At 41.0% G+C, this 24,734-nt stretch overlaps 2 protein-coding genes across 4 annotated transcripts in view; both read right to left on the reverse strand.

The window, feature by feature from the left end:
* LOC148862112 (E3 ubiquitin-protein ligase DA2L-like) overlaps positions 1-10,480 on the reverse strand; it is a 35,804-nt gene extending 25,324 nt beyond the window's left edge. For 2 of the 3 annotated variants that reach the window (XR_016094792.1, XM_088940948.1), the window contains exons 1-6: positions 9,331-10,480; positions 9,102-9,153; positions 8,985-9,030; positions 8,785-8,866; positions 8,512-8,671; positions 8,264-8,366 (exon numbers count right to left, since the gene is read on the reverse strand). Coding sequence is in view for 1 of the 3 variants with exons in the window: in XM_088940948.1 (XP_088797074.1) it covers positions 8,264-8,366; positions 8,512-8,671; positions 8,785-8,866; positions 8,985-9,030; positions 9,102-9,153; positions 9,331-9,522 (635 nt within the window). In the remaining 2 variants the exon portion in view is untranslated. Of the gene's footprint in view, positions 1-8,263; positions 8,367-8,511; positions 8,672-8,784; positions 8,867-8,984; positions 9,031-9,101; positions 9,252-9,330 lie in introns of all 3 variants that reach the window. The other variant, XR_016094793.1, reaches the window with a different exon arrangement.
* A 3,960-nt stretch (positions 10,481-14,440) lies between these two features.
* LOC148862113 (cytomegalovirus UL139 protein) lies at positions 14,441-24,162 on the reverse strand. Its single transcript, XM_088941573.1, has 3 exons — positions 23,972-24,162; positions 23,541-23,891; positions 14,441-14,973 (listed from the first exon to the last, which is right to left on the reverse strand). The coding sequence occupies exons 1-3, from the start codon at positions 24,053-24,055 to the stop codon at positions 14,719-14,721; spliced, it is 690 nt and encodes a 229-aa protein (XP_088797699.1). The 5' UTR covers positions 24,056-24,162; the 3' UTR covers positions 14,441-14,718.
* Between the last annotated feature and the right edge of the window lie 572 nt (positions 24,163-24,734).

The raw sequence follows: 24,734 nt of genomic DNA on the forward strand, positions 1-24,734 counted from the left end.
AATAGGCTTTCACGAAACAAAACAGCTCCCAGAGGCACAGAGCACTAACATCATGAAAACGTACGAGAAAAAAACAAATATTACAAATCATCACCCAGTCTTTTTCTCTACCCCAGCCCTAGATAAAGAGTCGGCCAGGCCATTAGCACTCCTAGGCACCCAATTGGATGAGGAATTCAATAAGGAACCCAGTGGAAATTTGCTGAATTAAAAAATATGAAAGAAAGTAGTTTCTTGAAGAGAGAAGGAAGAGAGAAGGAGAAGAGAAGTTGAAAGAAAAGAGAGCAAAACCTGGCCCCCTTCACTTATTATTTATACTAAAATAATAGAACAGTACAAAGACAATTATGCCCCTATAGGGCGGCAAAACATAAAACAGCATATATAACACTCAAAAAACATAATAAAATTTGGACTCATATAACTACTGTGGTCCCCACCTCCTATCTAACAACTAACATAAAACATATACTCAGAAAAACATCATAAAACTAATTAATCTTCAACACTCCCCCTCAAGTTGGGAGTAAATGTCACACATTCCCAACTTGCGTAGATCATGTTCAAGCTTGTTCCTTGCCACCCCTTTAGTGAGAACATCAGCCAACTGCAACTCTGAAGAGACATAAGGCAAACAAACTTCTCCGATTGTTACCCTATCTCTTATAAAGTGTCTATCAACTTCAATGTGTTTTGTCCTATCATGCTGAATTGGATTGTGGGCAATATTAATTGCAGCCTGATTGTCACAGTATAACATCATAGGTTCCTCTGCTTTCACCCCAATCTCACTCAAAAGAGATCTAATCCAAAGAAGTTCTGAGACACCATGAGCCATGGATTTATACTCAACCTCTACACTTGACCTTGCCACAACCGCTTGCTTTTTACTCTTCCAAGAGATCAAGTTTCCACCTACAAAGGTACACACTCCTGATGTAGACCTCATGTCATCTAAGCATCCTGCCCAGTCTGCATTTGTATAGGATTCTAGCTTCAAATTCTCATGATTTGAGAAAAGAATGCCTCTGCCAGGGTGCTTTTTCAGATATGCAAGTATTCTCTCAATAGCTTCCCAGTGTTGAACCCGAGGTGCATGCATTTACTAACTCACAACACTGACAGCATAAGAAATATTTGGTTGTGTCATACACAAATACAGCAGTCGGCCCACCATTCTTTGATATCTCCTCACATCCTTTACCAATTCACCATCCACACCATTAATTCTGTGATTTGGTCCCCAGCTTCCCAGTCTCTCGTAGTAGGTCAAGTACATACTTTCTCTGTGAAATGAAGATCCCATGCTTGGATCTTGCAACTTCAATCCCTAAGAAGTATTTGAGCTCACCAATATCTCTGATCTCAAATTCTTGCTGCAATGATTTTTGAGACCATCAATCTCCTCCAGATCATTTCCTGTCACCACTATATCATCCACATACACAATCAGAATTGACACCAAAGCATCTCTCCTCTTCACAAAGAGGGTGTGATCAGACTGTGTCTATGTGTATCCAAAACGGATGAGTGCCCCTCTAGACCTGTCAAACCAAGCCCTAGGTGATTGTTTCAGTCCATATAGAGATTTTCTGAGTCTGCACACCTTTCCTTTACCAACATTTTCATAAAAGCCTGCTAGAATGTCCATATATGCCTCCTCCTGTAAATCACCATTGAGGAAAGCATTTTTGACATCAAGCTGGAACAAGGGCCATGAATAGGTGGCTGCTAGAGATAAAAGGATACGAACTGAACTCATCTTAGCTACTGGTGCAAAGGTATCCAGATAATCAACACCATAGGTCTAAGTATACCCTTTTGCTACCAACCTTGCCTTGTACCTCTTTATCTTGCCATCGGCCTTATACCTCACTGTGAATGCCCATCGACATCCGACTGTCTCCTTGTCTGGGGGGAGATCAACTCCCAACTTTGGTTTTTGACCAAAGCATCCATCTCATCTTGCATGGTTGTTTTCCACTTAGGTTTGGAGAGAGCCTCAGTAACATTTATGGGTATAGACACAAAATCTAGGGAAGAAAGAAAAGCACAGTAGGAGGGTGATAAGGCACTATAGGAAATATGGTGTGAAATGCAGTGGGTTGTACACTTTCTCTTCCCCTTACGAAGTGCAATGGGAAGATCAAGGTCAGTGGGATCAACTGCAACCATGGTGTTAGGGGGCAAAAACATTATCATCAGAAAACATAACAGGCTCAGGCTCAAGAAGAATACATGGAACTGTATCTGCTGAATCTGGAGTTTTAGAAGGACTGACAGAGAGTGGTGTGGGTCGAGGATGTGTGGAGTCAACCATCATCTGTCAGCGTTGATATTGCTATGAGGTTGCCCGTAGTGGCTCAGGTAATGAAACTGGAGGTGCAGGTGATGGCTGAACTGATGGTGCAGGTGCTGAATGAACTGATGTAGATGCTGGCTAAATTGATGGAGGCACCACAGAAACAGGAAAAGAAACAAATGATGGGTCATAACATCCATAGTGACAAATCTACTCCTCGACACACGGTCATAACAGCAATACCCCTTTTGGTTCTGAGCATACCCAAGAAAAAAACATTTCTTGGCCTTAGGATCCAATTTCTTGCGATGAGGGCCAAGAATGTGAACAAAAGAAACACAGCCAAAAACCCTCAGAAGTATATGAAATATCTCTTCATCTAGAAAAAGGAGGCTAAATGGCACCTTAAACCCCAAAGTCCGTGAAGGAACACGGTTAATCACATGTACGGCTGTAAGAACTGCATCTCCCCAGAATTGCACAGGAACTGAAGCACACACCATAAGTGGATACAAGATTTGCAGTTGCATATGAACTACCTGTATGTGCAAAGGAAGTGGTGTAGTTGGCTCCTGCATTCTGTTGTCCATCTGGAAGGCTAGAGTTAGGTGAATCTTTCTTACTCATAAGCTGTCCAAACCTCTCCTTCTTTTCTCACTGCTGCTATTGCAATGGATTCCCAATCAGTTTGGGAGAGAGGGGCTGAAGAGTCTCCTGTAGTGGCTACATTTGCATTTCCCTTCTTGTTTCTTATCCGAGCAGGCATAAGATTTGTATGAAGCTTCCAACAAGTGTCCCTAGTATGCTTGGTCTTCTTGCAATACTCACACACCAAGTCTCTCTTATCTTCCCTTCTAGTCTCACTACTCCCCCTGTCTCCATTCGGCTTAGGTTTTGTTATACCAACCATAGCCGACTGGTCAATCCCAGGCTTTCTCAGCATTACACTCCTCCTGCGCTCCTCTCCAAAGACAAAAGCATTGGCCTGAGAGAGTGTCACACCCTCCCTAGAAAGAATATGCTGCCTAGCAATGTCAAATTCAAGGTTCAGCCCTGCCAAGAACTCAAAAACCCTATTCCTCTCTACCAGTTTGTGATAAGTTGCTGTTAGGGACTCTCTCATTCAGGAGGCAAGCTCCCTCGAAAGAGTCCCTGAGTTAGGCAATCCCTAACAAGTTGGTATCAGAGCCAAGATGCCAAGCACAAGGTCATCCGCAATGGAGAACAGAGTCGACAACATGGAAGGAGAAATGCAAAGAATATCGGCTAACGTTAAAGAAATCAAAGAAAGCTTCACATCCTTGCTTGAACGACTAGCACAAGCACCACCTGCACCGAATCAGGAAGAGTGTAGTGACACCAGTCACCGAAGCGGATCAAGAACAACAAGAATCGAGTTTCCCATCTTCGCAGGGGGAGATCCCACATCCTGGCTTCTGCAAACAGAAAGATACTTCGATTACCACGACACACAGAGATCTGATTGTGTCCCATTAGCTTCTGTACACATAGAAGGAGAGGCGATCGTCTGGTACCAGTGGTACTGGTGACGGCACCGAAGAGCCACATGGACAGACTTCACCGACACCTTAACCATGCGATCTGGAGTCTCAGCCTTTGAGAACTATGATGAAAGCCTCGCTAAGCTACGACAGACCAGCTCCGTCCAAGATTATCATATGGCATTCGAAAGATTAGCTGTGCGCATGCAAGGCTGGCTAGAAAACGCGCTTGTCGACAGTTTTGTTGGTGGACTCGGGGAAGAAGTGCGGCTAGAGGTAAAAGCCATGCAGCCTACCACCATTCTTGAAGCAGCAGCATTAGCTCGACTACATGAAGACAAACTGAATCGGGCAAGAAGGATTAATCAACCTCTGGGAGTTGCGATCATACCAGGTATACCGAACCCAAAACCAGGTACCTTGGGTAAACCGGAGCCCAGATCAGGAGTAGGAATCACAAGCAAGGACGCCAACTCTGGTTCAGGCCCCAGCTCATCCAAGAGGTTAACCTGGGCTGAGATGCAAGCCCGATGGCTAAAGGGCCTTTATTATGCATGTGGAGACAAATTCAGGCCGGGCCTTCGCTGTAAGACCCCTCAAGTTTTTTTCCTTCAACCTGAAACCGAATATGTCAAGCAATCAACAGACATTGAAGAGCTAATGGACAACCAAGAATGGGGGCAATGGACAAGGGAACACCTGGAAGTATCCCTACAAGCCTTGACCGGCCTTGCTTCTTCTCAAACTATGAGAGTAACCGGATTGGTACAAGGGCACCATGTGTCAGTTCTGATAGATAGTGGCAACACTCTCAATTTCATTACCCAAACATTGATCAGATAACTAGGGATTCCGGTTCAACCATGTACAGTCTTTCGGGTGCACGTAGCTAATGGGAGCAACCTGGTGTGCGACAGTATGTGCACAGAATTAAAGATGAAGATACAAGGACATGAGTTCGAGGAAGATCTGCACCCCCTAAAAATCAGTGGAGCAGATGTAGTTCTCGGAGTCCAATGGTTAAGGCAACTAGGGCTGGTGATATGTGATTAGGCCCGCCTCACCATGGATTTTCAAGTGAGTAGCTCACAGGTGCATATTCAAGGGCAGTCGTCCAAGTCCAGGACCCATTAGTCTCGCCTCCCTAAGGAAACAGGCAGCAGACCCAGCCCACATCATATTAATGCAGATAGACTCCCACGGGAACGGCCCCATTCTAGCCCAAGGAAGCAGATCCGAAGAAGGCCGCACACAACTACAGCAGCTACATCAGAAGTTCTCAGTGATCTTCCAAGAACCTCAGGAACAAATTTCAGGTGGATACGCAAAGGGAATCACATCGAACCAAAGGCATTGGTGGTATGGCCAGTTCTCCCAATTGAGGATGCAACTTGGGAACCTTACTTGGATTTACAAAATAGATTTCCACATCTTGACCTTGAGGGAAAAGTTGCTTTCAAGGGAGGAGGGACTGTTGAGACACAAATAAAAGGAATACAACTGTACAAGAAAAGGCCACGCCAGCCTTTAAAGAATGTAACTAACAGCCAACCACTAGAACAAACTAACTAACATACTGGACAAGTTGAGAGGCGGGTGGTATAACAGAATTGTAACAGTAGTATATAAATAAGGAAAGGAAGCTAGGAGGGGATTATCAATTTGGGAATACAATCTCTCTCTCTCTCTCTCTCTCTCTCTCAGGAGGCAGGCTCCCTCGAAAGAGTCCCTGAGTTAGGCAGTCTCTAACAGTTGTTGCATCATTTACACTTTCCCATACCACAGTTTCTAAGTGATCTATTTCCTGCCATAGGGTTTTCAGCATGGAGAAATACACAACAAGAGGTTTTTCTCCCTATTTCATACTTATCACCTGATTTCTTCACTAATAAGCTCTATCTTCATTTTTCTTCTAAGAGTAAGTTTTAGTCACTCCATCCCAAATCTCCTTAGCAGTATTAGCCCATAAGAAATTTTTTGCAATATGAGGTAACATAGAATTACACAACCAAGACGTTACCATGTAATTCTCTTGCACCCATCGGGAAGAGTCTGTATCAGGTTTCTTCTCCTCCCCAGTGAGATACCCTAATTTTCCACGGGCACCAATAGCCATCTTAGCTGATTGTGCCCACTCCAAAAAATGTGTACCATCAAGTTTTACTGTAGTAATGATCTCAAACCCAAAAATATCACTACTACCTCCAACACCCAGTCCCATAGTACTAGTAGATTTCATCTCGGTATTCCAACTCTCCATTTTACTTCAAACAGTTCAACAATAAGAAAAAATAGATTGGAGACCTTCAAAAAATAATTTAATACCATACATATAGAAATCAACCCTTCCAAAAGAAGAAAACCCTAGCTAGAGGGAAATCTCTCTCCTTTCCACGCCTCCCAACAGAGAAAAAAGTGAATCGATCACTCCGGGAGGCCTAGAAAATTTCAGAAACCAAACTGCCCTCTTCAAAAAATCAAAAGAAAACTAACAATACTTGGGCGCCCAAGATCAAATCAAAAACAAAGAGTCCAACTTTTCTAGGACTCTTCTCCGTACTCCAGTTCTTCCTGATTTTGATGCCGAACAGTAGATCACCTTTTTGATGTCTAGATCCCACCAAAACTCCAAGAACTGGGCAATCTATAGCAGACCAATCAGCCCTTTACTACTTCATGCAGTCGGCTGATCTAGGGCTGCATGAGAATGCTTCAAGAAATCCTAGTTGATGCTCTGATACCAAGTAGAAATCTGCTGAATTAAAAAATATGAAAGAAAGTAGTTTCTTAAAGAGAAGGAAGAGAAAAGGAGAATAAGAGAATAAGAGATGTTGAAAGAAAAGAGAGCAAAATCTGGCCGCCCCCTTCACTTATTATTTATACTAAAATAATAGAACAGTACAAAGACAACTATGCCCTTATAGGGCGGCAAAACATAAAACAACATATATAACACTTAAAAAACATAATAAAATTTGGACTCACATAACTACTGTAGTCCCCACCTTCTATCTAACAACTAACATAAAACATCTACTCAAAAAAACATCATAAAACTAATTAATCTTCAACAAAACCCAAGTGTTGTGCCTGTCTCACCAATGGCCTAACCTTCCAAGGTGTCAGATCCTATTTCTTCATCCAACAAATTAGAGTTTGACAATCACCTTCCACCTCCACGTTCTTTAGGTCCTTTAACCTCATCAGTTCCAGCCCCTGTAATAGAGCTTTCAATTCAGCCCTTAAAGAGTTACCATACCCAATACTGTCCAGCTATCTTTTTTTTTTTTTTATCAATAACTCGGAAAAGATTCCATTAATTAGAAAACTTTAGGATACAATACTGTCCAGCTATCTATGAATTTATGGTTAGAAGTTGTTTTTGGCCACTTCACTAATTCAAATTGGAGCCTATAAAAGGAGATCCCCAAGTCTTTATGTTGAAACTACAACTATTTTCTTTTGTAAATTGGCTAGTAGAGAATTGATTTATGAAATGAAAAGTTTATTTTGAAGTTTGGGTAGGACTCTAATCTTCTTTTCTTACTTTTTTTTTATAATTGATCTTCTTCTCTCTTTCCACTCTCCTTTTATCTCTACAAGTACAACCTTTTTTTCTCTTTTCTTAACTATTTCAGAAGTGAATATTTTTCTTTTCCTATATTCTTCTTCTTTATGCACCACATATATCTTTATGGGACTTCCCCTTTCCTGTCCAAAATCAGATGTGTATGATGATTTCAAGGGAAACTTTCCACTGAGACCAACCTTCCAAAGCATCACAACCCTTTAAATCTGGGAAAATAAGATATTTCTTCAACATACTTGCTCACCGAGCAGGAGACTTCTAAAAATAGGACTTCTAGCCTCCTTATCACCTTGGTATTGAAAGAATAGATAAATGGTCTAAACCACTTGCAAGAAGACTCCATAGAACCAAGGATACAACTCAAGAAGAATACTGGGAACATGATTCCTTCCAAAAATAGACTCCATAGGAACACTCTTCAGAGGAAAGTAGTTTTAAAGGCTCTCCCAAAATCTGATTCTGTTTCCTCCACCACCTTAAATCCTCGAGAAGCAATAAATCTTAAAGGCCCTTCATGATTCCCTCCAAAAGTTGATTCCATAGGAACTCTTCACAGGCCCAGATGCCCCAGCAGAAGGAGATTCTCCATACTCAGCTACTTACCATGGTATGACCTTCTAAGTTCAGAACAGTAGCCAGTTATATTTTGAAGGAATGAGTTAAAAGAAGTTCAGTAATTAAACACTTTTCTTGAAATATGAAAACTCATTAACAGAAAACAGAGGGTTTAAATCTTTGTAGAGCATCATCAGATCTGATTTGCAACTTACTTTGTAGTTTGTACAACATAAACACTAGAATTTTTAACTAGCAGAACTGAAGCAATGTCACTGATATAGAAGATATCAAGAGGGTGGGAATATCATATACCTGTTCTGCCTAGAGCGTGAGGATTGTATATTTATAGGCCCAGCACATGAGCTCTGAGAAGACATGATATTATCACCTTCTACAGGAAAGCTGAATGATGGTACTATGCAAACCAATGAAGACATATTAATTATACCCAAATGAGAGGCAAAAGAAGGAACAAATAAAGAAATATAAATCATACCAATGCCATTGCTTAAAGAAAATTGAGCATTAATAACAAAACCAGAACTTCAATGCAATCAAACCTGGTACAGAGATTTCTGATGTATCCTGATACTCAACTTCCCCTGATGTCATAACTCTGCTACAGGAACTCATCTCTCGTTTTTTCTGCATTCTCTCTTCTTCATCCTTAAGTTCTTGTTGTTGCATTCTTATTTTAGCTTCTATAACTCTCTGTTCTTCCTATAAACAAAGGCAGTAGAAATAAAAGCATGATCCATGGGCTGCACAGAGACTGAAGGAAAATTTTCATGCTTCCTACAAAAATACAAGAATCCATAGTAAAGAAGACCTACAACTTGTTCCATGCCCTTTTCCTCTTTTGACCTCACTCCACGATACTCCACATCATAATTTGATGTTTTACAAAAGGGGCACCTTTTATGGTCAAGGAATCAACAGAAGCAGCAAAGAATAAATGAAACAAACAATTCAATGGCCAACATGAACACTTATCAATCAAACAAACAATATAAACTCAATATGTGAAGGATACTGTGTGGGACGAGTAGTATGAAGTGGTTTCATCTGCAAAAAACACTCTGGCAAAGAACATACCATCAAAAAATATTGGCATAAACAAACCGTTTAGAATATGGGTGTTAATAAGTACCTGTACAAATGCCTTTCATGCAACATCTTGAGCGGTTGAGACTTCGATAATACTAAAAGAAGACAAATATGTTTAAAAATAGTACTATTAGTGCTGTCATACTGACACCCATACGAATTCCCAAATGCAAAACACCATCTAATTCAAGGTCTGCAAACCATGCTGAAGTATTCAGAAAAATAAATTGACAAATAGAAACATAAACAGAGTGATAACTGTATCTACTAACCAAGAAGCAGATGGGACATTCTTCAAGATCGAAAGCATATTCTTCATTTCCGGGATAACATGGAGCCAATTTCGAGTCAAGAATGAGCTTCCTTAACTTCTTATGATCCACATCTTTGTTCTGATACAATCCTTGAGGCCTTGTATACTTCTCATCCACCACCTGCCGCCTCCTTACCAACTTATTCCCCATCAAAGCAGCAATGAAAAATCAAATGAATAAACCCTTCAATCTTCCCTTCCTTATTCCTTGAATTTCAGCACTAACAATACACAACCATCCCTTCAATTGCTGATTTCTTTACTAAATCATCCAAAACACTCCATTAAAACAATGAAATCAACTGAAGCAATTCAAACCAAATCATCACACCACATACCCGAGAAAGAAGCAGCCATCAAGGCTTCAAAATAAACCCTAATTCTTACACCCCAACAAAGAACACCACAAACCCTCTTCTTGCACCTCCATGGATTAAAACCCACTACATCGAAACCAGAATATCGCCACAACCACAACAAAACCAACTCAGCAATTACATCTCTAGTCCTCTCTTTCCCTCTCAACCCAGTTTCACTAAAGCAAGAAAACAAAGAACCAAACTAAAAGATTAAACAAAAACCACCTCGCTGAGCTTCAAACCAAACGAGAAACGACCCACGAATCAAGCACGAAATCCAAGCAAAGAATGTACAACTACAGAAGGTCTTCGAACACCAAATTTCATCTTGAACCGTAATCAGAAACCAATTCCTGAGCGAGCTTTCTCGGTTCGAGAGAATCGAATAAGAGATGATTTCAACGATGGAGAGCACAGTACAACTGAAAAATGAATGGAGATTGTGATAATAATTTCCAACATTAAGTACAGAAGCAAGATCAGAACTTTCTCTGATACACGAGACGGTCTCCCTCTCCAGTTATTTTTTCCTTCCTTTTTTTATTTCACGATTCTCTCCTGTTTCTTTCGTTTCCGGCACTCGCTTCCTCGGACAGCTTAAAAAAATGGAGAGAGAGAGAGAGAGAGAGAGAGAGAGAGAGAGAGCAGGACTCAGTTAGTCAGGTGGCGAGAGAGATTGGTCCAAACTGTACCACTGACTCACTGAGTCTACTACTGTAGGCAACGTTGGAGTGGTCGACCACTCGACCCGGTAAGAATCCCGGGCGTTGAAGGGAAAATAGGACCTCGGAAACGATTTAATTACGAGAATGTCATCGTGCAAGTAAACCATCCACGTGGAAGGACGATACATCGATGAACCACGAAACGCAGGAGAGGTGTTTGGTTGTGGAGTTAAAGCTTGTTGGTGCTCATTTAATCATGATTCATGAACAAAATTGTAGAGGCGTTTGGCAGCAACCTGATAGCTGATAGTTATGTCACTTTGATCGAACAAATGGACCCCACACAATCACCGTTAGCCACCTATTCAATCTCCTATCCGCCTTAGCCCTCTATACTTGATTTATTATTAGTCTACTAATGGTATTCGTGTCATACACAAGTTTTGTTAAAAGAATTTGAGGCAAATGGAACTAGGGATGGGCTTAACTGAGTCTAATCCAGCTCAATTGAAGCTTTAAAGCTTTAGTTTTCAAATTTCAAGATGGGCTTGAGCTAATAAACTCACGCCTAACCTAAACTTAGGTTAGGTTTGGTTGAGGTATCAAATAGCCTAAATTGGACCTATTCAACCTGAGTCCATCCAACATTTTATGATACACATATTTACATATTATCAGTCTATTCTATTTGGAAATTGGATTACAAAGCTAAACATGCCCAAGCCCAATTTGAGATATTGGGTTAAACATAGGTTGGTGTTGAGTTGGTAAACTTGAGCTTAACCTTGAGTTGGGTCAAGCCTGAATTCAAAGTTTGAGACTTATGTTGGACTTGGGCTGACCCCCAACCTAACCCAACCCAGGCAACTTGCACCCCGAAGGAGCATCGTGACATTCCTAATGGAATAGAGGATTTTAAATTAATAATAATTAGGTTTAAAACTAATAATTTTGTTATTTTTTTAATTTCGTCAACAAATTCTTATTTTTTAAATGAAATTTAAATGGATGTCAAATTATAAGATTTTTTTAACTAAAATTTCCCCCTTTTGTTGTTTTATTAATAAATATGTTAGGTTTAAGTCAGGTAAAGTCACTAAAAAGCTTTTGTATAGTTGGGTTAGGCTCGAATTAGTATAATGCCAAGTTGGGTTTAAGTCCAAATAGACATGTTCATGGGCCAGGTGGCCCAACGGGCCAGCCTGGCCTGGCCTGACCCTCGGACGGGCTTGAACAGGCTTTTTGGCCCGTAGGCTTAACCACGGGCCAAAAAGCCTAGCCTGCATAAAATTCGAGCCGAGCTCAGGCTTTGCCAAAATAGCCCGGCCCATGAACAGGTCTAAGTCCAAATAACCTAGAGGCTAGTGCCAAACCCAACACCAAAAATTGAAAATATCCCATGGTTTTGGCTAGGGGTGTCAATTGGACTAGATTTTGTCCAATCCGATCTAGTCCAATGTGAGTCCATTATAAATAGACCAAGTGAATCCAATTTAATGAATATTTTGGAGTGATCCAATTCAATGTCTAGATCGTCCAATCTGTTCAAATTCATTTTGATTTAGATTGGTTTCAACCCAAACGCGGCCCATTGACACTTATATTCTCATCTTATATCAATGGACCAGATATTGGCTTAATCCAACCCAATACAATATAAATTTATTACAGATGGACCAAGTCCAATCCAATCTAATAAATATTTTGGACTGAATTGGTTCAGCCCAATATGTTTTGTGGGTCCGTCCAATTCATCTAAATTGATTTTGGATTGGACGGGGTCCAACCCAAAACCGGTCCATTAACACCTTAGTTTTGGCCCAAGCCCAACCTAAGGACCAAAAATAGTAGTCCAATCCATGCAAAAATGCAGGTTGGATTGGTTCAAACTCAAGTTAGGCTTGCCCAAGTTGCATTCATATTTCCTTGCATGGTAACTAGTAGGGGTGAGCATGGGTCGATTCGGTTTGGTTCCATGGCAGAATTTGGAATTTACCCTATAGGGGTCGGTTCCAAGTTTTTGGAATTGAAACCTACCTTGTGAAGGTCAGTTTTGGCCTTGGCAGTTTTTGGGTTGGTTCCAAGGTCTACCTATGGAACTTATTCCATCTTTACTCTTCCCTTTCAAGAAAAAAATGAAACATGTCCTTCAAAAAGTTGATTTGTGAATGATGATAATATATAGTTTAAAACTTATATTATCCTTATTGATTAAATTGAGTACTATATTAATATATGGTTGAAATTTTGTCATTATAATTTAAATTTTGTAAATAATACCTTTTACATTATTTATTATACACAAACAAATATTAAAATGAAAACAAATTATCAAATCACTTAAGTAACCTAATGGTCAAGTGAGACCATGGCTTATGTAGCCATGAATTCTTGGGCTCAAATCTTCACACCCTTAAAAGTATTTTGGGGTTTATTTCAAGGCTTCGGTTCCAAGGCCAGTTCATCAGGTGGGTAGACCTAGTCCCTAGAACCGACCTAGGTGGGGGTTGGTTCCAAGAATTTGGAACCATACCCTACCTTATAACAAATCAAGTACGGTTGGTTCAAGGCCAGTTTAAGGTCAGTTCCATTCGGTTCTAGGTAGAACCTACCCATTTGCTCACCCCTAGTAACTACATAGTATTATACACATATACAAGCCTTGTCTCATGCTATAGGGTAATTTGCAATTGGGTCACAACAATCACAAGGAACCTTAAGATATTCGCATTTGAGCCCAACCCAAAATTTTTTAAATGGAATCTAAATGGATTTTAAATTTTCATTCATTTTTATTTTTATATCATTGTTAACCGGTCCTTTGCTTTTATAAAAGTCTCTTATATGGTATGTGCACTACACAATAAAGGACCCAACTCATATAAATTATTAATTTTAATAACACTACTAATTCATTTAAAACGCATCAATACAAAGTTATCTAATAAAATAAAAAAAATAAGGGAAAATTCCCAATAATTACCCTATACTTTAGGTTAAGCGCCAATTTAATACTTAAACTTTAAAACACGATAATCTAGCATCCAAACTTTTAAAATGCAACAATTTAGTACCTACCCAATGGATTGTCAGTTATGTATATCACGTTACTTCATCTATGATTTAAGACTTTTAAAAATGTCAAAATTATCCTTAAAAATAAAACACATTGGTCATCATCTTCGCCCCAAACAATGACTCTCAGTCGTTTAGCATCTATTCGTACCTGAAACTTTGGTTCTGACAAAAGCCTTCTTAAATCTATTATGAGGATGTATCAAGTTGTTTCCTCCTTTGAGCAAAATTGTTGGTAGACTCTAAATTTTGGGTTTTTTTATTTTTTTCAACCGCAAATTCATCTTTGTGATTGCAGTTTGTGAGCTCCAAGGAAGTATCTCACACAAGATTTTAACATATTTAAATATATGATTCTACTTTGGTTGAATTTCATTTATTCCCTCCTGCCTTAATTGTTTAACGTAGGTTTACTTTGGTGTATGCTTGGACTTTCTTCTATTCACCCTACTGATTTTAGGTTTTCATATAGAGTAATTGTACAGACTATACCAAGCAAATATCTTGTAGGAATTCTCGTTTGCACATTTCTATTATCTTACAGTTGTGCACAATGGATTGGGTTTCCTGGAAAGCCACAGAGCCATGGTTGGAAGAAGTAATATATGTGCAAATGAAGCTTAAAATTTCTATCGTTGATGTTTAGCGAAAGTGTTTTTTTTTTTGTGATTATTTTTTAATTAAATGCATGGATGGGAGAGAAGCCATGGCGTTGTCTGCTCTACATGCAACAACGAGGGGTTGCAGGATCAGGGCCGGGAGCACAGACTGGGTTACATGGACCACCGGGCATTTGCCCGCTAACAAGTCCTATTATGCCAATGCAATCAAATATTGGTGGCAGTTCATTTGGATCAACATTCCAAGTAGAGCCTTCGTCTACGATTTCGCCTCATGGTGTTAATGTGAGTATGCCATCGGGGGCTCCAGCAACAACTGTTGAGACCAAATCTACTCCATGGATGATGTATACAGAAAAACAGAGGAGGTTCAACCAGTTTTTGCTTCGGGTGGTTCACCTCCGAGCAGATATAACCTTGTGGAAGATTACAGCCTCACAGGAGAAAAGGTGAGATGCAGCATTCCTTTGTATACCAAAGAAAAAAAATAGTAGTAGCAAAATGAATCTTCAGACTGTTGGGGATCTCAATGACAATAAAAGACTTTGTGAGTCCACAAATAGAGGATGTGAAACATGATAGGCTGAATGAAGAAATCCTCCATGTCTAGTTTGGTTTCTCTTTCTTTTCAGAATCCTGTTGCTTCAGACCTTTTTTTTTTCTCATTGATGTGGGCTGGCTTTCTTCTCTGTTGATTTTGTGTGATTAAAATGCTTTGAAGCTGTTTATGCAATTGTGCTTTGAACTGGTAATTTGTAGCCAGACTCTTCTCAATATCTTCCTTGGTCACTATAAGTTCAGTTTTCCTTGACTCTGCTGCAGCTATTTCTGAATTATTCAAATATCCATTGTTTCCATGAAGTTCTTCAAGGCATGACTTGAGCTAAAATATGAAATAAAGCAACCACCAAAACATTAATTCTTCCAAAATACAGTCTATCATCAGAGAGTGCTAATTATTCAATTAATCAGATCAGACATGCAAGTAAGAAAAATGAAAAAAAAATATTAATATACCAAATAAAATATGGAAACTATCATGGATTCTATCATAACATTAAGAATCTAATTTGGTTTACATAACCCACTTACATTTACTGCTGAATTTTTCCTTAGGAATCTATTACAATATATGAAAATGGGAGATTTGGTTACTTCTCTTATCCATCTCCTCCCAATAACATTTGTGCTTTTTCTCTCACATGCACTACCCTAATCATTGTTTGCTTTAGTCACAATGTAAGACTTGTTAATATTATGAGCAAAAGCAAAGTTTGCCCCAAATATTCATGGAAAACAATTGGGTTTAACATCTATGCTCAATATAACTATTAATCTTCTAATCTTTTGTTTTCTTTGGTTTTTTTTAAATGAATTTGTATTATTTTGAAATTAGACGAAAGAAGTGCTCATGAGAGAATATAGGATGACATACTAACATCTGAGCCTATAGTCCTATCCTATCCTCTGTCAAATAGTACAACTAACCAACCCAATCCTTGAAAGGAACTCCCAGGAATTTGGCTACAAAAAATTGCACTATCCAAGCCTAGGCTAGCTAAACCAACTAACTGTTGCATTCATCTCCATGCAATCCATCCAAAAATGCAAGAATTTCCTTAATTTTATTAAGATAATGAGCCTCCATTGGAGCTGTCAACAGACCAGATTTTGGTCCAATCTGATCCAGATCCAATAAGGACAACCCAATTCAGTCTGAATTCAAATCTAAAATCAAGAAATCCAATTTGGTCCATTTAAGTTAACTACAATCCAATCTAAGTGGTGCCTTTCTGTTACATGGTTCCTCCCATGACCTGATTAATGCCAATAGAAAACTTCAAATATGAATCCTATACCTGTGCATTTCCTCCAGATCATCTTTAAGACAATACCTTTGAATTGGAATTTCTCTCTTGTGATTTGATCATTGATGCACTTATATGATTGAGGCCCTACAAACTATAATCCAGCACAAACAGAATAAAATGATTCAAATCCAAAAAATTTTGAGAACTTAAAAAAGTTATTCATAACGTCATCAATAATGATGTTTTCTAGAAAACATGAGGGGGCATGTGTGCTTCCCTACCTTGATAGAAGAACCTCAATCCTCCTCAATGAGGTTTTCCTTCCCTCCATTCTAAGCACCTGAACATGGACTTAATAGCTTATATTTCATCTTTAATGGTGTTAAAGAAAAAAGGAAGTCAGAGTCTTTTCCTTTCAAAGCTCTACTTGAAAAATAGATTTCCTTATGCTTACAATGTGAGTAACATGGTATTTAATGAGTTTAGTGGGATCTGGTATGATAAAGGAACTCCACAAATTAAAAGGAATTAGGTGTATGATTTATTTTCTAATTGATAACAACAAAACATTAGAATTGAGCCAGATTATTAGCAGGTCCAAGTTGATATAGATCCAATCCAATAACATAATGAATTTGAGATCCAATCCAATATAAGAAGCATAATAGATGTCCAAAATCCAAATTAATTGAATTGGATTTGGATTGGATCCAATCCAAAAATGGTTTGTTGACAGTCCTAACTCCAATGCCCCTACCCAATCTTTTACTCAATCTGAAAGTGGTGGCTAAGCCATAACCCTTGCTTTGATTGCATCTAGATTCTAGAACACCAATGGGGCCACTGAAGGCCCACTAAAACGTTCTTATCCCTCTTAAAGAAAATTCCACAGAACTTAGCAATTAGCATATCTTGGATCCCTTGAGAGTTTCTACAAAAGTGTAATGTGAACTTCGCATCAAATGCTGGGGGATGTAGGCAGAAATACTTTATATTTGTTAGAAACAATCATATATGAACTAAGTAGAAATACAATTAGTCTCACTATTAATCATAATCAAGCCAGATCATTTTTGTTTTCCTTAATATGATCTTACCTTTGCATATTCATAAAATATTATGGTATAGATTCAAAAAAGGACCTTTCATAAATGGTGTAGCATGATCGAGCAATGCATCAACACACCAACGTTCTCCATCAAACTGAATGGATGGGTGGAAGAACATTTCAAATCTCATTTTGAACTCCGGAAATGGGACCCGCTCTCACCATATCTCTTCATCATAGGAATGAATGTCCTTTCCACAATGCTCCAAAAGGCATTAGAAAGAAATCAAATACATGGGATCAAAATCTCAAGGAAGGGAGAAGCACCAATTCATCTACTTTTTGCAGATGATTGTATACTGTTTAGCAAGGTTGATATTGACCATCTCCAAAACTTGAAGAGCCTCATAAGGGAATTTGAAGAGATGTCGGGGCAGAAGATAAATTGCAACAAATCGGGCATCTTCTTTAGCAAAAACATCCCAAGACTCCACTAGAAGCTCATAAGCAAGTATCTTGGAGTAAATGCCTTAAGCCTCAATGATAAATACCTAGGAGCCAAATTCTGGATTGGGAAAAATAAAAAAGAAGCTCACAAAGACATAGGTGATAGAATAGAGAAAATAATGGAATGATGGCAAGCACAAGCTCTCTCACAAGCTGAAAAGGCCAACCCTAATAAAAGCATTAGTACATGCCATACCTCAATACAGTATGATGGTGGACATCCTACCAAACAAAATCCACAAGAAAGTAGAGAAAACACAAAGAAGGTTTTGGTGGAAGCACGATGGAAAAGGAAATAACAACATCAGATGGGAAGACATATGCAAACAAAAACACCTAAGAGGCCTCGATTTTAGAAGAAGAGTGAAGGAAGCAAACAAATCCCTCTTTTCGATACATATCTGGAGATTCCTAACAAGCAAAGATAGCATGTGGGCCAAACAAACAAGAGATAAATACTTAACAAATAGCAAAAGCTTCTTTGCATGTAAAGCGGCACATGGCCACTCGGGATGGTGGAAGGCAGCCTTAAAACTCAAAGAAGAACTAGTCAAGAGCTTCTGCTAGTGCTTAGGAAACAGAAAGCAAATTGACATTCTTGAGGACCCTTGGGTACCATGGATCGAGGATCACAAACATTGGTTGAAGCAACAAACAACAATACTTCCAAATGAAAGAAAGGTAGAACACTTCATTAATCCAGATCGAACATGGAACCTTGAGAAGCTAAACCAATTCTTCGAAGAAAAAAGCGTGGCAGCCATCAGGAACATGCCAAATCCCACAACATAAGAAAGATGAGCTCCTATGGAAAGGAACACAGAATGGCTCCTTCTCGGTTAAGTCTACATACCAATAATTGATCCAGCAAAGAGGAACAGAGGATCGAACCTCCACCAAATGGTCCAGAATATGGAAAATCAAAAGCCCCTTCCGATGCCAATTGTTCTTGTGGAAATACATGAAAAGCAAAATAAAATGCAAGGCAAACATATGGCATATAAGGCAGTTAGATAACACTAACTTCTCCTTCTGTGATGAAGCTCCAGAAACATAGTAGCACCTCTTCCTAGAATGCCCTCTAACAAGAGTAGTATGGCTACCTCTTCCTCCTCTCTCTACTAACCCACTTAAATCAGGCCACCTGTCCCTATCCATCTCTCAATACATTTAACCTGTCCAACCTCCCAACAAAGGTCCAACAGAGGTTAACCCTTCGTTAATTATTAATCTTTTTTCAATGAGTAAATCAAAGTTTTCTTCTGAGAATCCTTCTTATTAATCCATTTTCAATGGAAACTGGCAAACTGCAATGCGGGAAGAATCAATGATTTCACTCTTTTTCATATATAATAGTATCAATTATTGATAGAAGAAATCAAATGTGAGAATCAGTAACTTTGTTGTTATTTGTTTGTGGGATGCTCTGCCATGTAAGTGATAATCAATGGAGATGAGAGGGATTTTATTTATGGAATTAAACGTGTGGTCCATCCCACCAGGTGGCTCCGCTGAGGGTTAACCTCTGTTGGACCTTTGTTGGGAGGTTGGACAGGTTAAATGTATTGAGAGATGGATAAGGATAGGCGGCATGATTTAAGTGGATTAATAGAGAAGAGAAGAGAAAGAGATGAGCAGGAAATTTGGCTTCTGGAGGATAATCCTTCGGGCCCAAACATACATGACAAACACCTTAGCCAGAGTCAAACATAGCTCCCCAAAATGACATGCCTTCAGATATTCAAGTCAAACTATTCACAGAAGGATAATGGGCTCCATCAACACGGTTAGCAGCTACAGGTCACCTCATACTCACAAATGATAATGATTTTGTCATTGCAGAGGGAGAACTGTTGGAAAAACGTGGGATTACTGGTGTAGATGTATATTTGGTAGTTAGCATTTATATTTGATAATTGTGTAAAAATAGAATTATGTGAATATGTATTCATAGGATTGTGGAAGAATATAATCCCTTAAATATGGGGATTAAAAAGGTTAGTCCCTTAATTATAGGGATTGATTCCCTTGATTATAAGGATTGATTTAGAAAGTTTTTTTTTTTTATTGAAGCAACTTACTGTATAAATATGCCGATTGGCAAGGAATGAAGCAGATCAGTTTTCTACCATTTCAAACAGGAACCATGCAAGCCACAACGTCAGCAGATGCTGAAAGTTGGGCTATTCTCAGAGGCTTGAGGATAGCAAAAGAAATGAGCTATATAAAGGTTGTGGTCTTCACAGACTTGTGCCAGGTAGCAAACCTTTTGAAACAAAGCCAATCGTCCATTGGACGGAGCATGAAGGGAATCATCGAAAAAATCAAGCAATTAGCTCTCTCTTTTGTAATTTTCAGTATATATTATGTAAAAAGATCATAAAACACCAAAGCTGATCTCCTAGAAAAAAGATCAGCTCAGTGAAGAAGATTGGCTCCTCCACCCTTGGCCATCGGGGGGTTTAGCTCTTCTCTGGCAGCTTCGCGGGCTGACGACTGAGCTGTTGCCGAGGTGCAGCCCTCGACAATTGATCCTCCAACGATTACGTGGATGGTCCCTCGGACTGGTCTCTCGCCTGGAGGTTGTCTCTGCGATTGCATAGCCTGTTTGATGGACTCAGAGGTTTCTTTATTCTGCTCCCTATGCCGACCTGCTTTATTATTATTATTGTCATGCCGTACAAAATTTCTCAAATATTCGCGACTGATGAGCTCTTCTATCTCATCGCAGAGGTTATTACAATTTTCGGTGCTATGACCGTGATCTCTATGGAAACTACAGTACAAGTTCTTGTTCCTAACATTAGAATCGACCTTGAGCCGAGGTGGCCACTTTACATACGGGGCGTCCTTGATCACCATGAGGATCTCAGCCCGCTTCGTGTTGACGGGTGTAAACACCCTTTCTGTTGCTGGACATCGGAAAGGCTGAACTGGCTTTGCCCCCCAAGCTTGATCCTTCTTCTTCTTCTTGTAGTCATTAGGAGCCGGGGGTTCTGGTTCCCTTTTTCTTTTTTCGAGGGCGTGCTCGCCCTTCTGGTTGATCTCCTCCTCTATTCCTATGAACCGATCTACGAGCTCAAGGAACTCGATCACGATTTTGGGCTGGTTGATGACCACGTGCCATTTGAACTCTTTGTGGGTGATACCTCGTTTGGCCGCCATAAGCCGAACTACAGGGTCCAGGTCGGGTATCTGTAGGCAAGCGTCATTAAACCGCTTGATATAGTTCCAGATGGACTCCCCATCTCTCTGGACTCTGCTGAGGAGGCTTTCTTGGGTCCTCAGGCATCTCTTGCTAGTGACGAAGTGGGAGGTGAAGACCTTCAAGAACTGCGCCTAGCTCCTTATTGAGCCCGACGAGAGGTTTTGGTACTAGGTGTAGGCCACTCCTTTGAACGTAGTGGAGAGGCCACGCACATGCAAGATTCACTCGCCCTAGCCAGATGCATCTAGGACTAGAAGACGTCGGCGTGGTCGTTGGGGTTGAAGGACCCATCATATTTGTCCAACGGTGGGAGCTTGAAGTCCTTGGGCATGGGGATTGCGAGGAGCTCAGGGGACAAAGGAGAGGGGACTGAGAGAAGTGGCGCAGCTCTTACCTCTCCCGAGCTTATTTCTATTTTGCCCTTGAGCTCTGGCAAGTTGTGGGCGGTGGTAGTTTGGCGAGCCCGACGACATCTTCGCTGCTTCTTGGTTGTCTCGGCGTTGGTGCTGCTGGCTTCTGTATTGTTGAGCTCGATGGGCCCAGGGGGAGGCAGGGATGGCTGCCGGTAGCTGCGGACAGAAGGACATTGCTCCAAGTCGTTAGCTAGCACCTCGAACTTGTTCTCCGCGAGCAGAGGCTCGAACTGCGAGTGTTGGGGTGACACTGGCCTAACCGGATGGGAAGCCCCCGACCTGACTACGGGTCGTGTGGCGGGGGTAGGGAGTCTTCCCTTCCTTCCGTAAGATGATGCCGAAGTCTCTCCCCGACGGGAAGGGGGTTCACTGCGACGCTGAGGCTTAGATGGCTGTGCCGCCAGATGCTAGGGAGGGAGTGAAGGGAACCGTTGCTGGTATTGGTACTAGGATACTTGGTGCAGCACTTGTTGCTGGTGAAACTGGAGTTGTTCAAACTGTAGCATCTAGGCTGCGGCGCTGAGGCTTAGCTGGTTGCGCCGCTGAGGCTTAGCTGGCTGCGCCGCCAGATGCTAGGGAGGGAGTGAAGGGAACCGTTGCTGGTATTGGTACTAGGATACTTGGTGCAGCACTTGTTGCTGGTGAAACTGGAGTTGTTCAAACTGTAGCATCTAGGCTGCGGCGCTGAGGCTTAGCTGGCTGCGCCGCCAGATGCTAGGGAGGGAGTGAAGGGAACCGTTGCTGGTATTGGTACTGGGATACTTGGTGCAACACTTGCTGCTGGTGAAACTGGAGTTGTTCAAACTGCTGCATCTGGGCCTGCATGGCCCGCATGCATTGCACTAAGTCTTCAAGTTGGCCTTAGCCGGCCACTGGAGGGAGAACGATGGGTTTAGCGGAGGTCATCCCGACTGCAGGGGGCAGTAGGACAGTTACGGGTGCCACCGTTGCAGGCACGTTCAGGCTAGGAACCCCGTCCACCGAGAGGGGGACGGTGAACTGCCCAATGCAAACGACAGGCAGTTAGAGTTGCTCCTCTGGGGTGTTCCGGCGTTCGAAGTTGCTAGAAGAAGCCATGGGTGTCGGTGATGCTGGTGAGTAAAAGAAGGAAGTTTCGCAGAGATCAAAGGGAGGCTTTTTGAAGCGTTTCCCACAGACGACGCCAAATGATGTTGCACGATCTGGGCACTCCTAGCTGACTGTGACTTAGCTTTGGACTGGAACGAACGACACCTGAGAGGAAGGAGAAGGTGAAGGGTTCTCGGGGAATTATCCCGATGGGAACACTCCAATGGCTAAGTTAGAAATGGGGAAAATCTCAAAGAAAGAGTAGAGAGTCAGAGTGCTGAAAGTGCTTAAGCTTCAATACCTTTTCCCCGTGAGAGTTGGTCATACCTAGCATAACCGCCACCGCCCTAGTCGTTACTGCTAGGGCAAGTGTGGCAGGCGCAGGTTGCTGCTACAGGCTGCCATCGCCAGGTACGAACTCGACAGGCTTGTTATGCTTTCCAGAGACGGCAAATAGAGCGGCGCCTGGCAGGCGGAATGCCGCCTGGCAAGGGGTCAGAGCCCTGCCACCGGGTCCGGAAGGTATGGATCTCAGGCAAGCCTCCCTACAGCCTATTGAGCTACTGTGCACTGGACTACCTGGGGCAGGTTTGTCTCGGTATCGAGGTGCCGAGGTGCCTGCGTTGGAGGCGGTGCTGCTCCGAGGTGCTTCTCCCTCGGGACACTTTGCCAAGAATCGGGGTGCTCCCATCTTAGGAAAGGAGAGCTCAGAGCACCTTAGGGGGAGCTTGGGTCCTGGGAGAAGCTCGGGACCTCCCACACTTGATGGGAGTTGAGGCTGGCCAGGTGTTAGTTCCCGGCAAGTTGCTTAGACCACCGAGTGGCCAGCGTTGGACTCGGCGTGTCTCTCCCGTCGAGTCGCGGTCGTGCTATCAAGCTGAGCTGTTCATTGGGCCAGGTCACGCACACGTGTCCCCGTGCTACGAGGTCGGGCCAAATCATCCCCATCATTGCGAGGATGTGGTTCAAAAAAAGGACCTTGGGGCAATGTGCAAGCATTGCGCATTGCCCGGATCAGGTTCAAAAAAGAACCTCATGAAGACTAATATATTTTTTTTTCAAATAATCATCTAGCCTGGTTTGCATCCTTCCATTCTAGCAATTAGTTTCCATTACAAGTATTTGATGCATCAAGTGCAAAGAAACCAAAGGGGTATCTTCTGCACTGACTACAGAATCTATTAATGAGAACGATTCCATCCATAATGGTTTACAAATGCCTAACTATTTTCCAGCTTTTAGATAGATGAAACGAACAGAGAAGCAATTAAAGCCAGACAACCAGGAAGTTAAGGATTGATCATCTCTGATTTCTTGTAATGCCGAATGAGAATTAGCAATCAATGTCGAAATAAAAATCGATTAATGTAGAATTACAACCATAGTTCCCCTCACCTCTTCTAAGCTGTTTCTCATCTCCTGAACTTGCAGACGAGAAGCCAAAACTCTCCTTTCCACCTGTCTCCTGAACTCCTCCGTTTCATACCTCTTCGACTCATAAAACCTATCCTTCTGCCTCTCGGATTCCTCAAGCTCCTCCACCTCACTCTTCAACTCCCTGAATTGCTGCGCTGCAACCAGGTATTTGGCCTCGAGCGTCTCTATCTCAGTCTTGTGAGCTAAGATCTTTAAGTTCAGCACCGCGTTCTTCTGCTCAAGGACGAGACACCGTTGCTCCATGGATCTGATCTTTTGGATCTTCGTTGTCAACAGAAGAGATTTCTTGCTTTGAAGTTCTTTCTCAGCCTGAGGCGAAGAAGAAGAAAGGAGGCAAAGTTAGGGTTTTCATAACGGGAGAGAACGAAGGTGAGGGAGAGGTCCTAAACCTGAAGAAGAGAGAGGCGTTGGTTTCTAGTTTCTTCCATCTGTTGGAGCCTTTCTTGAAAAGCAGACGAAAGCGCCATTGCCATCCCAGACGGAGGGGCTTGACACCGGGAATACTCAGATTCAGAGACAGACAACTTCTGGCGGGAAAATAACTGCTTGCACTTAAGATGGACTGGGCCTACAAGTGAATAGGCCCATTTTCAAGTAAGGTAGCACTTAGATATCTAGGCTCAGTTTCTCCCATTCTTCAAACTCTCTAATCTCTACACAACAAGAGGTGTGCCCAAGCCCAAAAAGAAAAGAGCATCTTTAATTTTATTTATATTTATAATATTAAAATATTAGTAAGCTGCTAGTTACTTTTGGATAGTGAAGAAAACAGATATTTGCTTTTATTTTTCTTTTTGTATTTTCTCGTTGGAATGCTTTTTTTTTTGGATTTTTTTATTTTTATCTAGGGCATTGGGTCAAAATCTAATAAAATAGGAATTATTAAGTCCAAAAAATTTAAAAAGGGAAATAAGATCTAAACAGTTGGAAGAATATTTACACACGCATTTTGATTCACATCTAGAGATTAGGGTTTGGAGATATCATTTACATTAAAATCTACTTGAATAATTCATCATTAATAAATTGAATAGATTATAGAAAAGCATATATTATTCAAAATTATGAATTTAAAAATGTAAATGCTTCAATAAAATTATTTTTAGGCTTTGTTTGATGTACTTTTTTATAATGTTCATTGATTATTTTGGA

This window comes from Nelumbo lutea, chromosome 4 (genome assembly GCF_056320005.1).
Source record: "Nelumbo lutea isolate HS-2025 chromosome 4, American lotus-T2T, whole genome shotgun sequence".
Lineage (NCBI taxonomy): Eukaryota > Viridiplantae > Streptophyta > Magnoliopsida > Proteales > Nelumbonaceae > Nelumbo > Nelumbo lutea.

Bases quoted from the DNA above. Each gene is read 5' to 3' on its own strand.
- LOC148862113 (XM_088941573.1), bottom strand. From the start codon at position 24,055: ATGGCAATGGCGCTTTCGTCTGCTTTTCAAGAAAGGCTCCAACAGATG. The intron at 23,892-23,971 runs GTTTAGGACCTC...TCTTCGCCTCAG, and splicing joins AACGCCTCTCTCTTCTTCAG to GCTGAGAAAGAACTTCAAAG. The intron at 14,974-23,540 runs GTGAGGGGAACT...TTCATATTTTAG, and splicing joins TGAGAAACAGCTTAGAAGAG to CTCAAGTCATGCCTTGAAGA.